The sequence below is a fragment of the Chroicocephalus ridibundus genome, chromosome 6 (assembly GCF_963924245.1).
Source record: "Chroicocephalus ridibundus chromosome 6, bChrRid1.1, whole genome shotgun sequence".
NCBI lineage: Eukaryota > Metazoa > Chordata > Aves > Charadriiformes > Laridae > Chroicocephalus > Chroicocephalus ridibundus.
In genome coordinates, this window is record NC_086289.1 from 14,779,781 (window position 1) to 14,792,539 (window position 12,759).

The window sequence follows — 12,759 nt, forward strand, 5'->3', positions numbered from 1 at the left end:
ACAGGCCCAGCGCCCGGTTCCCCCCCTCCCCATCTCACTCGATAAGGAGCCGAGCCCGCCTTGGGGTCAAGGCAACGACCCTGCAGCCGGTATAAAGGCCCCCCGCACTGCCACAGACCCACAGCCGGCCCCACCATGCTGCTGCTGGGCGCCCTGCTGCTGGCCCTGGCCCTGCTCTGCGCCTGGGGGCTGGCACGCCGGCGAGCCACCTCGGGGACGGTGACGGGGCGTCCGCAGACCCTGCCGGCCCTGCCGCTGGTGGGGAGCCTGCTGCAGCTGGCCGGGCACCCCCAGCTCCACCTGCGGCTCTGGAGCCTGCAGAGCCGCTACGGCAGCCTCTACGCCCTCTGGATGGGCTCCCACTACGTGGTGGTGGTGAACAGCTACCAGCACGCCAGGGAGGTGCTGCTGAAGAAGGGGAAGGCTTTCGCCGGACGGCCCCGCACCGTGAGTTGGCAGCAGGTTTTGGGGGGACCTCCTCCCACTGCGGCATGGGGTGAGGCAGGGGATGCTCCCAGGAAAGGCAACGGCAGCCGGCAGGGTCCATCACCTCTCCCCATCCTGCCTGCAACAGGGCAACAGCGGGGGCAGCCCCTCTCTGCCCTGTTCCCCAGGACGAATCCCATGCATTCTCTATCTGGAGGGTGCGCATTCTTCCCCAGGGCTGGCTGCACCTCAGGGCATGGGGACGTGTGTTCGGGTACCACCAGCCTCCCTGTCCCCCCCTTAGTTTCCTGGGCACCCCAGCCCCTAACCCTGGCATCTGTCCCCAGACCTCTCCATTGCTCCTCGGGGCAGGGAAAGCAAAGCTCATGGCCCAGGCTTTGCCTGCCAGCGCTGACCACCAGCCCCCTGGACCATCCCTGGGATGTGACGAGATGATCATCCACCCCCCAGCATCACCCCTCTCCAGCACACAGCCCCCACAGGGCTGCCCTGCAGCAGGGTGACCCCAAGGCTCCTGTCCCACAGGTGACCACGGACCTGCTGTCCCGGGGGGGCAAGGACATCGCCTTTGCCAGCTACGGGCCCCTCTGGAAGTTCCAGCGCAAGTTAGTGCACGCCGCCCTCTCCATGTTCGGGGAGGGCTCGCTCGCCCTCGAGAGGATCAGTAAGTGCCCCCCGCCACCCCCCGGGCTCCCTCCTGCCTCTGCCTCCCTCCTGCGCCTGACCCGGGCTGGACTTTTCCCTTCTCCATGCCCTGATCCCCTGGGAACCAAGGGGTGACTCATTGGCTCAGCCCAAACCCCCCCAGTTTGCCTAGCGGGGGCTCAGTTCCTCTCCTTCCATCACCTGTACTTTACCGACACCTCTCCCTGTGCATTTTCCACTCTGAGCTTTGCCTCCCCTCACTCACAGCTGGGGGAAACTGAGGCACGGAGCCAGCTCCTGGCCTCCTGGACTCCCTGGTCCACCCGGCAGGAGCATCATGCCGCACATGGAGACTTCCCTGCATGTCTCCGTCCTCTCTGCTCCTCCCCAGCACCCAGCATCGTCCCTTCTGCCCATCCCAGCCCCTCAGGGGTCAGCCCTGGCTGGGGGTGCTGTCTGTAGGCTACACACCCCGAATGAGTGGGGGGCCCCTCCTTCCAGCCCCCAGCTGCCCCCTCCACCCCCTCAGCTTCACCATCACCCCCTCGCCTGACTCTCCCCTCTGCCCCAGTCTGCCGGGAGGCTGCCTCCCTGTGTGACACGCTCAGCGCTGTGCAGGATACGGCCCTGGACATGGCCCCCGAGCTCACACGGGCCGTCACCAACGTGGTCTGCTCGCTCTGCTTCAACTCCTCGTACCGGCGCGGGGACCCCGAGTTCGAGGCCATGCTGGAGTACAGCCAGGGTATCGTGGACACCGTGGCCAGGGAGAGCTTGGTGGACATCTTCCCCTGGCTCCAGGTGAGCAGGGACATGAGGACTGTCTGTTCCTCTCACCTCGGATGAGAGGAAGGAGCTGGGATGTGTCCTGCAGGAGGGGGCTACCTGAGCCCCCAGGGTTAGGAGGGTCCCTGCCCTGGTGTCCCACAAGAGCCAGTACCCTGCTGGGCACAGAGTGAGTGCCTGGGGGCCTGTAGAGGCTGGGCTGAGCTGGAGACCCTTGCTGTGATGGGGCTTTTCTTCCCCAGATCTTCCCCAACAAGGACCTGGCCCTGCTGAAGAGATGCCTCAAGGTCCGTGACCAGCTGCTCCAGCAGAAGTTCACCGAACACAAGGTGCCAATGGGGTCAGGACAAGGAGGTGCTCTGGAGCTGTAGGATGCTGGAGCTGGGGTGGAGGGGACCGTGCCCAGGACAGCCCAGCTCACGTGTGTCCCCTGGCAGGAAGCCTTCTGCGGGGACACCGTAAGGGACCTCATGGACGCCCTCCTGAAAGTGAGAATCAGTGCAGAGAACAGCAGCCCCCCAGGAACGGGGCTGGAGCTGACTGATGACCACCTCCTCATGACAGTGGGGGACATCTTCGGGGCCGGCGTGGAGACCACCACAACTGTGCTCAAATGGGCTGTGCTCTACCTGCTCCACTACCCCGAGGTAGGGTCTGCACCCCATGGTGGGGGGCCTGAGCTCCCTCCAACACCAGGGACATCGTGTGGGGCTTTGAGCAAGCCACGTGCCAAGGGAGATACCAGGATTTGGGAATAAGCAGCATCAGGCTGTGAGCATTTTATTTCTGCCCTGCACAACCTGCCAGGACATGCTGGTGATGCTGGGTGTACCCCACCGCCATGGGGAGCCCCCCCCACAGGTCAGCCCCCTCCCCAGGCTCATGCCCCAGCCCTTGTTTCCCTCCCAGGTCCAGAGGAAGATCCAGGAGGAGATGGACCAGAAAATTGGTCTGGCGCGTCACCCCCACCTCAGTGACCGCCCGCTGCTGCCCTACCTGGAGGCCACCATCAGCGAAGTGCTGCGCATCCGGCCCGTGTCCCCTCTGCTCATCCCGCACGTGTCCCTCGCTGACACCAGGTGAGACCCCATGGGGTGCAGCCAGGACACGGGCAGAGACCGTGGGAGGGAGCGACTGTCTCACTCCGCGTTTGCCTTGCAGCATCGGGGAATACTCCATCCCCAAGGGCACTAGGGTCGTCATCAACCTCTGGTCTGTGCACCACGACGAGAAGGAGTGGGACAAACCCGAGGAGTTCAACCCCGGTGGGTTGGGTGCTCCCCGTCCTCCCCCGGGGGGTAGGGGACGGTGGGGTGGGCGCAGCAGGAGAGGCTGGGCCCAGGGGGGCTTGGTGGTGGGAGGTCGGATCCTGCTCCCCATCCCGGCTGCAGCATTCGCACCATCTCTGCTCTTGCAGCTCATGGGAGGGACACACATGTGATGAACACGGGCAGGTCTCAGGCAGAAGGGACCAATCGCTGCCGACACCAATGGTGCCCCTTCCCCTTGCAGGCCGCTTCCTGGACGAGCGGGGCCAGCACATCCACTCGCCCTCGCCCAGCTACCTGCCCTTCGGGGCCGGGATCCGTGTCTGCCTGGGCGAAGTCCTGGCCAAGATGGAGCTCTTCCTCTTCCTGGCCTGGGTGCTGCAGAGGTTCACGCTCGAGTGCCCCGAGGAGCAGCCCCTGCCCTCGCTGGAGGGCAAGTTTGGCGTCGTGCTGCAGGTGCAGAAGTTTAAAGTGAAGGCCAGGCTGCGGGACGCTTGGCGAGCGGCAGCGTGATGGGGATGAGCCCTGGATCTGGGCAGTGGTGGGGTGGGGTGGGATGGGGCAGGACCATAGAGGCCGTGCCTGCCTGCCCCGTGGATGCGGGGTTGTCTGGATAAAGCTTTCCCAACGCAGCGTGGCTCCGGCTGTTTTTTAGGCAGGCAATGGAGGGCAGGAAGAGGTGGGAAGGTGCCTGAGATGTATGGTGGCCCCACAACTTTGTGTGAGCACTGGGCTGAGCTGGGAGGCCATGGCCCCTCTGCAGAGCTGCTAACGCAAACAGCCCCTTCGCCCCCCCAGGGATGTGGGGTGGGGGGCCCCATCCAGGGTCAACCACGAGCCATGGAGACCAGCCACCTGGGTAGCTGGTGGGGGGAGAAGGGGAAAGCGACCAGTGGGCAGTTCGGGTGTTAGCGGTGCCTGGCGGCTGTGACCCTGGGTGGGTGACCCCGGGTAGGTGTAGTGACTTGGGCTGGTCTCTGCCTCAGTTTCCCTGCTGGGAGCAGGAAGAACAAACGCGACGCAGGCTGGGAGCTGAGCCCACCAGGGGGGGCAGGCAGAGCTCCCCCAGCCCTGCCTTCCCCCGCCCCGTCCCAGGGCAGCGTGTCCCCACCGGTGGGAACCCCGCCTGCTCCTTGCGGGGAAAAAGAAGGAAACATCTTGGAGGTTACTGCAGTTTCAGCTCCCACACGGCAGCTTCTCCCGCGGTACGCAGGCACACGCTGCTGCTGGCACATGTGTGCACTTACACGCAAAACCACAGGGATGCACACATACATATACACACACGTACGTGGTTGTATGCACACACGCAGCCCCTTCCAGACGGGACACGAGCGCCCTGTAGGGCCGCAGGGCTCTCCGACCCCGTCCTGCACACGAGCTGCTGTGGGGAAGCGCAGGCAGCCCCAGCTCTGGCCGAAATTGGGGGCTCCCGTCGCTCCAGGACACCCAGGAGCACCCAAAGGTGCCCGGACCCCATGGGCTGAGCTCAGCTGCAGCCCCCCAGGCCCAGCGCGCCAGCACCATGGAGCCGGGGGCTGCTGGCAGTCATCGTGCAGCAACGCAGCATCTCCCACCTGCACGGCATCCCCAGCACCGACACTCACTGTCTGGCTGGATTATGGCTGTCACTTTGAGCAGCGTAACCTTCCCGTGTTCGCTTTCACCGAAAACCACCGTGCCGTGGAGGGCAGCATGCAATTAGGTTTCTGGTTCTCTATTACTTGACCTCTTAATATTTAACTAAATGGCAACACAGCTATGGCTCAGGGCACCTGGAGGGAAAGCAGCCAGGGCGGAGGGGAAAACCCTGCACAGCCCCGACACGGTGTGACACCCCAGCCCTGCACACCCCCACGTTTCCCCTTTTCTATTTCCCCCTGCCCTCTCTCTTGCCAGCGGGCAGCAAAACTGACATGAAGCTTCCCCACCACTCAACTCTCTACTCCGTGTGTCGAAGTGCACATTTTCTTTTGAACCGCCAGCACTTCGTGTTCATCAGCCTCCTCGCCGCTCGGCGTCTGATGCCAAATGGGTCCCATCAGCCCATGGCACGGCCCCGGGCCAATGAAGGCAATGGGTTTGCAGCCTGGCACAGCACCGGGAGCATCTTCTCTCCTCCCAGTCCATTCTCCTGGGGGCTCGGGGCAGTACGGAGGAGCAGGAGGAAGAACCACCTTGCACACGCCTGCCCCGGGGTGATCTGTGAGCTGACCCACCAGCCGCGGGGCAGAGGGGAGCACGGCAGGAGCCCAGCCCCGCTGCTGCTGCGTGGAGTCTCTGCTGGCTTGTAAGGGCTGCGCCCCACACTCCTTCCCGCTCCCCTGCCCATTTCCATCACAGCAGGGGTGCCGCTGGGTTTCCAATCCCTCCACCTCTGCCAGAGCAGGCTGAAGCTGGGTAGGTGAGGGGCAACTGGGCTCAGAGCGGGTTTGGGGAAAACTTGGCTAAACAGGATGCTCTAGGCTTCCCCGGGGACTGGCACCTCCATGCCAGCCTGGTCCTTCCCCTGCCCCAGACCCTGTCCCTGGCAGCACGTGCCAGCGAGGAGGCTCCTCTCCTGTCTCCTGCAGTCACCAGTAACCGCAGCATCCCCATGCCTCCAGGAGCCTGGGACATCCTGCGTCTCTGTGCCCCTTTGCCAGGGCGCTGCGTTTGCTCTCAGAAGGGTTTTTTCTCCTTCCCAGAGTCCGCACAGGGCTGGCACCTTGCCCACACGTTGCCATTGCCGAGGTGCTCGCAGCAAGGTGTGCGCACTCAAGGCCAGACATTACCTTGAGGCAGAAACGGGGACTTTGGGACCGGGGGATGTTTCTAAACCAGAGAACACCTCCCACCGCCAATGCTTGCACAAAGCTCCCATTCCAGCTGGCTTTCCTCATTCTCCAGGGCAGGCACATACTGTCCCTGGGCCCAGAGACCAGCCACGTGCCGCAAACCCCGTCACGCTGAGCCTGGCCCCACCACGGGGCATCTTCCCCCTTGCCCTATCCCGCCTCCTCCCAGCCGGCTGCCATGGGGGGGTTCAGTACCCAGCACCAGCTGCCCGGCACCTTGTGAGCTGGTAAACAGCCGTGGGCATGGCTGCTCCCCGCTCCGGGAACGGGCAGAGACGCTGCTGAATCATCGGGCTGGTATTTACGTCCTGACAGCTGCTCCGGGGCCGCGCTGCTGCGCCCGGACCCCAGACCCCAACAGAGAGCTTCACCTGGGCGGCTGGTGGCGGGGCACGGCCAGATCCAGTCCCCCCCCGACCTCGCCTTCTGCCCCTCTGAGCCCCCCAAAGAAGTCGGGGTCCCTCGAGACACACAAATTCACCACCTTGGATGAGCCTTTTGGCTTTGTTCAGACCTAGCACTGGGAAGCCCAGCAACCCAAAAACTGGGGGGATGAGGTGGCCATGCCCACGGGAGAGACAGGGGGAACCTCAGCATCTGCCACCGGGTTTCCGCCAGCCAAGGGTGGGCAGCCACGGGGAACGCCAAGGCTTTTGCCGCTGAAATCATCCCCCTGCTGTAATGACTTGGGCCCCACTGGGTCCCTGCCCTCCCCTTGTGTCCACTCGGGGTCTTTGCAGAGGGGGAACCAGGACAGGAGGGAGCGGTGCCAAAGGGCTGGGAGGGCAGCTCGGGTGTGGGGGGGTCAGGAACCAGCTGCTCCATCTCCCTGCAGTGCAGACGGTCTGCAAGAGAGGAACCAGTGACGGTGGAAAAGATGAAGCTTTTTCACTCACGGCTGTTCCCACGCCGTACCCCATAAAGCAGAGGCACAGCTCGCCCAGGGGGAACCCGAGCCCTTCCATCCCACGGACTGGTTTTGGGGGGCGCAGCCACCCCCCACAGGGCTCGGCTGACCCAGCTGCGCCACAGGGCTCAGCTCAGGAGCCCTCCACCTTTGCGGGGCTTCACTTTGCACCAAGCGCCGGCCGGCGCTGGACTGTGCCGGCTGGAGAGCCACGGCCGGCACAGGCGGAGCGGGCGACGCTGGGAATACCTGCGGGCTCTGCGGCGGGCACGGGGCCAGGCGAGCTGAGTAAGCACAAACCTCGGGACACAGCTGTTCGCCAGCCGAAAACAAATGGAGAAACAAGCCGGCAGGCTGCGTTCCCCCCCGGCACGGAGACAGCAGCGCTTGCACCACCGCCGGCACGGCCCTGCTGCGGGCACCAGGCCCATCTGATAAAAAACAGCAAGGGAGGAGGGAACCAGCTCTGACGAAGAGCGGACACTCATCCCGGCCTTCCCAGCACTTACCTCCAGCTGGGGGGCTGCCGGACTGGCCCCCCTTCCTGGCCCGGTCCAGGCTTTTCCTATATAAACAAAATAATAATAAAAAAAAATAAGATGGGGAAAAAACCTCCCCGGGTGTGTCTGTTGCGTAGGGAGGGAGAGCAGGGGCCAGGAGTCAGCGGCTTGGGGGAGAGGCCAAGGGGGTTTATTCACCGGAGCGGGACCGTGCCCCGGCTCCCTGCCAAGCTCTGCTGGGACCGGGTGACGGCAGGACGAGCCCGGCCGGGATGCGCGGAGGAGAAGAGGATATTTGGCTGTGGGAGGCCGGGCTGCGTGGGGCAGGAGGTGAGCACAGCCCAGACCCCAGGGGGCGAGGGGCAGACGGGGAGCCCAGAGCTCCCATGGCCCGGCAGCACAGCCCCACGCCTTCTGCCGAGCCTGCTGATTTTCCTTCCGTCCTGGAAGCTTGCTCAGGTTTCCTGCCTCAGGAAGTTTTCGATGACTACGTGTAACGCCGAAGCTGAACTGCGCCTCAGCTTTCCTTAGCCTACAGTTAGGCAGGTACAGGCTCTGGGCGCAGGCTGCCGGCAAGCACCGAGACACATGGCTCCCTCCTCCTCCTCCTCCATCTTCAGCCAACACCCATCCACTGGGTTGTACAAACACGCGACGATACGCTACAGGAAAATCACACGGGTGTTCCTGAGGGGGAGTTTGCGTCGTCGGAGACGAAGAAGCCCTCAGGAACAGCGAGGCAATGCCGCAGCACCCGCTGCTGTGCCCTAGGGAACCCTCTCGCTGAGCCACCGCAGGGTGCTCCGCAGCGCCGGGCCCCAGGCCACGCACCCCGAGCCCGCCAGGACGCCCGCTGGGTCCTTGCCCTCGCAGACAATTGCAGCGGCCGAAAACATGCGGCATAAGCAGCACTGCACTGCCACGGGCTCTAGCAAAAAGAGACTGCAAGTATTATTGGCATCAACACTTAACAGCACGTTGTAAAGAAAAACACTGAGCAGTGAGTTGACATTAATTTGCTCTCAATCGTGCTGCCCTGTTTGCAACTCAGCTTTGGAACGACGTATTCACAACTCCCATGAAACACTCACCCTTCATAGCTGGAAAGGGGTGCGCTTTGCTGCTCCTGTGTTAGGGATGCACACCCGTGTCCTCACATCTCCAGCCTGCATTCGGAGAAGAGCTCTGTTCGGGCTGCACTGGCTTTCTACAACGGGATTCACGTGAGGATTCACCTTTCTAAAGCTCCGAAGCTGGCGCTTTGGGAGTCCTTTGCCTGCCCGTGTTTCCTCCCCTGAAGAGGCACCAGCCGAGATGTCTCCGAGGAGCTCACCTGCCCAGTCCTGCCCTGCACCACTCCTCCTCCCCACACCAGCCACCCCCAGTCCAGGTCTAAAAGCCTGAACGACTGAGAGCCACAGATAGTCCTGCTCCTCCTCAGGCACATGGGAGCTCGAGACAGGGTTTGTGCCCTGTTTCTTTCTTTATGGTCTTTAAAAGCCTGAAAAACCTCCAGGAGTCACAGAACAGGCACATCACTGCTGCTTCCTGTCTTTTTAAGATTAGAAACACCATCTTGGCTTACTGGTACTCACCTCCATCCAGAGAAGAAGTGGGGGGTTTCCCCTGCCCTTAGTGGGATGTCACGAAAGCAAACATGGAGATTTGTGTCTTAGGCCAACAGAAGTCTTGGCAAAGGGTCTCCCACGGGGCCGTCCTCAGGATTTACAGCAGTAAAACCCACTCCGTTAAGGACTGATGTGCTTTTTTAGCTTCCTCTGTGGTGCGAGGAACAAAGCCAGGTGCCAATACATACAGAATTCCTAGGGGTGGCACTGGGGATCTTTAATTCTCTTCTCAAAAGATACATGCGGTCGGTGAACACAGCTGGAAGCTGCAGAGCGAGCCAGCCCAGCCCTGGGGCACACACAGCCCCTCTGTCACCACTCACGCTCCAGGCATCCGGGAACCAGGTCTCCTGAATCCAAATCAAAGTCCTTCATTCTTAAGAGCGCCCCAGGACACAAACTTCATCCTTCATCAGCTGTTCTGATGGCAGAGAAACGCTGTGACGGGCAAAGGAGTGAGATTCTCCTAACCCTTGTAAGGTAAAAGCGCTCTCCTCAAACACGTGGGTAAAATACTGCAATAAGCACCACTTGCCTTGCTCTGTCATCTGTATCCAGCACAGTGCTACATACCTCCACTTAAAGAAACAAAACCACAAACTAAAGACAAATCTTGTTCTTAATTCACAAAATGATACACATACACACGGGCAAGTTATCAGAAAAGGCATTATATTTTGGTTTCCACCTTATTTAAAACTGATTTTGGTTTGCAATCAATCAAATCTGAATATGTCTGAGTTCAGTTTTCAATTTTTTTTTTTTCCCCATAACAGTAATGATCTGGACGACCATAATTATAAAAGGGACGGGGAGAAAACCCGAGAACAAGAGAACAAGATACATAGTCTGAACTGTGCTCTCTTCCACACGAGCACTCTAGGGAATGTTAGTTTCAGCTCTTCCTTGTTTGCTTTGTTGTTTTTTTTTTCCTTCAGGTTGTTACTAACAAAATCTCTACCATTTATTAAAGCAAAGCTACAGTAAATTTTCTTGCAGTCTTACAGCAGGTTTTCATATTACCAGTAGGACTCGCATGCATGGATTGCAGTCACACACACACGCTCACAGACATTATACAGTAGCCAGTTGCCACCATAAAAAAAAAAAAAAAGAAAGAAAAAAGAAAACAGACATTCGTTTCTTTTAAGTGGTCAACATTAGAATCGCACCAAACTTCTGGATCAGAAAAAAAAAAAATAATAAAATACTGCACAGGTCTTCCACATCTACACGGTAAGTCATCCCTTCGCAATGGACGGAGCTCTCGTCTCCATTTGTTCAACATGCATCGCTGAAGCTTGAAGGCACGCTGGCCAAAGAGAGCCCTGTTCTTTTTTTGTCATCTTAACTCCAGTGTGCTGCTCTCGGGGTGCAAAAAAAGGAAAAAAATAAAGCCAAGCCCTTTTGCAGCACACCGGGAAAAGGTCATTCGGAGACCACAGTACTTGGAAGGCAGCCCAGCTGCCTGGATTCTACTTCTAACTGTGCTCTTGGAGGCATTGAAGGAATATGCTCGTCTTGAAAAGTGACATATAAAGGCAAATTTCTGCAAACCCTTTCTTTTCAAACTGCTTACGGTAGACTAACACTCCTTCTGGAAGAAACTGGTCCTTCAGTCACCAGCTTCAAGTGGGAAATTTCCTACCTGCTGTCTTAAACACTGAAGCACCAGAGGTTACAGGGCTGATGTGTTCAGGCATTCATCAGCTTTGGGAAAACTTAACAACCCACAAAAAAAAGGAAAGAAAGAAAGAAAAAAGAAAGAAAGAAAGAAAAGAAATCCCCAATGCCTCAAGAGCATTATATCAAACCAGAACTCTTGGGCTACTGACTGCCGGCACTGTCAGAAGCTGCTTGCTTCTGGGAAGACACCTGGAGGTTGAAGCCTTACGGTGATTTCGTATCCTCCCAGGGTGAGATTTGCTGAGCTTTACTGATTGCGAGATAAAGCAGTGTTTTGGAAAACTAAAACCAACAAACTCATAATAACCATCACCAAAATCACCATTGGGAAAGTTCCATTTCTTAGAAGGTCTCATTGAGAAACATCAGTCCCTGCCCCACGGAGCAGTACGGACACGATTAACAAAACCCAGAGCGACCCGTCCCCCGCAAGCCGGGCCTTCGGGAACTAGTCCCCGAATTATATTGGAGGATGAGAAAGAAAAAGAAACTAAAAAAAAAAAAAAAAAAGGTTGTATCACCTTTTCCTCCTGTTAAAAGTTTTAATCCTTTTATTCCACTTTTATTTCTTTTGTTTTTTTCCCCCGATTCTCCCTTCCGCTCTGCCACCTTAGCTGGGAGAGTTATTGGTACGAGAGTTTGGAGAGTCCTGCTCATTTATTGTGTTCAAGAGTACACACACCGGCTGCCGGGGCAGGTGGTGGTGGCTGTGTTCACGGTGCTGCTCTTCCACGGCATTAAAAAGCCCTTCCTCCTCGTCCCCGTGGGGGTGGCCACTGCAGCTGTCGCAGAAGTCCAGAGGCCCGTCCAGAGCATCATCGATGAGCCCGTCGAACTCCTTGAGGTCGTCGTCGTGATGGCCCCGGTTGCATACACAGACTTCGATGCCCGAGTCACCGGTGAAACGGCGCTGCCTGCCCGGCGTCTTGTCCTTCACGTCGGGAATGGCGCTGCTGTGCTCTAAGCTCTCAGAGCTGTAACCTTTTAGCAGTTCCTCCTTGCACTCCGTATCCTTATCGGGACCGGCCCTCTCCACTAGCTCAGCTCCCGTGCTGGTACCACCGGGCTCGACGCTTTGCATTTTGGCAACTGCTCGCTCAACCAGCGTGGTGGAGGAGGGCTCGGGCTCCCCGAGGCCGGGGCACCCGGTGTTGTCAGTACTGCTGTTATTGCCGCTGGGCGCTGCTGAGCTGCTCTGCGCTGGCTGCAGGTTCCTTGGCGTGTCTGGGATTGTGCTACTGCTGCCTGCTGGGACACACTGCTGATGTAAGGCACTATATGGCGGTGGGGGGGTCGGCGGTCGGTTCACCACTTCCTCATAGGGAGGTAGTAAATAATTTGGCAAAAACCCTAAAAGTGGGAGAGAAGGAAGAGAAGTTATTTCATGCACAGCTTATCTCAGGAAACGAGTCACTAACACAGGTCGTTATGTCATTTGTCATCTACCAGCGAACAGCTCAAGGGGCTTTACAAGCGGTGCCAAAACCTGGCCCAAATGAGACACGTCATGTTTTGGAGAAGCAGCAACGGCAGCACAGGAGGGCACCATTACAGGAGGAGATGGACACAGTCGGGAACGGCAGCCTGATCTCTCTACTCTATGCTTAGCGCTACCAGGCAAACCTTCCCCCGCTGCCCTGCACCCCAATACAGCCCCATGAACCACACCAAGGGATGGCCTGCGTTGGCTGGAGGGAACAACCTGGGAGATAACTCGCCAGCCCTCTCCAACACTGGCTTCTCAGCTGAGTTCCCACTTTCAAGAGAAGATTTCATCTCACAAAGCTTTGTGCAAATACGAAAAGACAAGAGCAGTTACAAGGAACTTAGGATCCTGGTTTTTGGTTGTTGTTTTAATGCTGGATTCAGTTTTTCAGTTTTATTTTTATCAGAATAAATTGGTAGTACTGGCAAGACAGTTTGGTTTATTGTACTACCAGCCCCTCACATCTATGAAAGATTTTGTTTATTTCTTAAGAGGCAACAAAATAGTCTAAATAAACAGAATGGACTTAAATACTGGAAAGATTTAAAGATAACACTGCGATTTTCCAT

General features: G+C 58.4%; 2 protein-coding genes across 5 annotated transcripts in view; one reads left to right on the top strand and one right to left on the bottom strand.

The window, feature by feature from the left end:
- The first annotated feature begins 60 nt into the window (after positions 1-60).
- On the top strand, positions 61-3,795 carry LOC134517161 (steroid 17-alpha-hydroxylase/17,20 lyase). Its single transcript, XM_063338391.1, has 8 exons — positions 61-462; positions 973-1,111; positions 1,664-1,893; positions 2,121-2,207; positions 2,316-2,525; positions 2,788-2,957; positions 3,040-3,143; positions 3,391-3,795. The coding sequence occupies exons 1-8, from the start codon at positions 136-138 to the stop codon at positions 3,657-3,659; spliced, it is 1,536 nt and encodes a 511-aa protein (XP_063194461.1). The 5' UTR covers positions 61-135; the 3' UTR covers positions 3,660-3,795.
- A 5,878-nt stretch (positions 3,796-9,673) lies between these two features.
- WBP1L (WW domain binding protein 1 like) overlaps positions 9,674-12,759 on the bottom strand; it is a 60,239-nt gene continuing 57,153 nt past the window's right edge. For all 4 annotated transcript variants that reach the window (XM_063338390.1, XM_063338389.1, XM_063338387.1 and 1 more), the window contains one exon: positions 9,674-12,054. In XM_063338390.1, coding sequence (XP_063194460.1) covers positions 11,315-12,054 — 740 coding nt within the window. In that variant the 3' untranslated portion in view covers positions 9,674-11,314. The remainder of the gene's footprint in view (positions 12,055-12,759) is intronic.

Bases quoted from the DNA above. Each gene is read 5' to 3' on its own strand.
- LOC134517161 (XM_063338391.1), top strand. From the start codon at position 136: ATGCTGCTGCTGGGCGCCCTGCTGCTGGCCCTGGCCCTGCTCTGCGCC. The intron at 1,112-1,663 runs GTAAGTGCCCCC...CCTCTGCCCCAG, and splicing joins GCTCGCCCTCGAGAGGATCA to TCTGCCGGGAGGCTGCCTCC. The intron at 2,208-2,315 runs GTGCCAATGGGG...GTCCCCTGGCAG, and splicing joins AGAAGTTCACCGAACACAAG to GAAGCCTTCTGCGGGGACAC.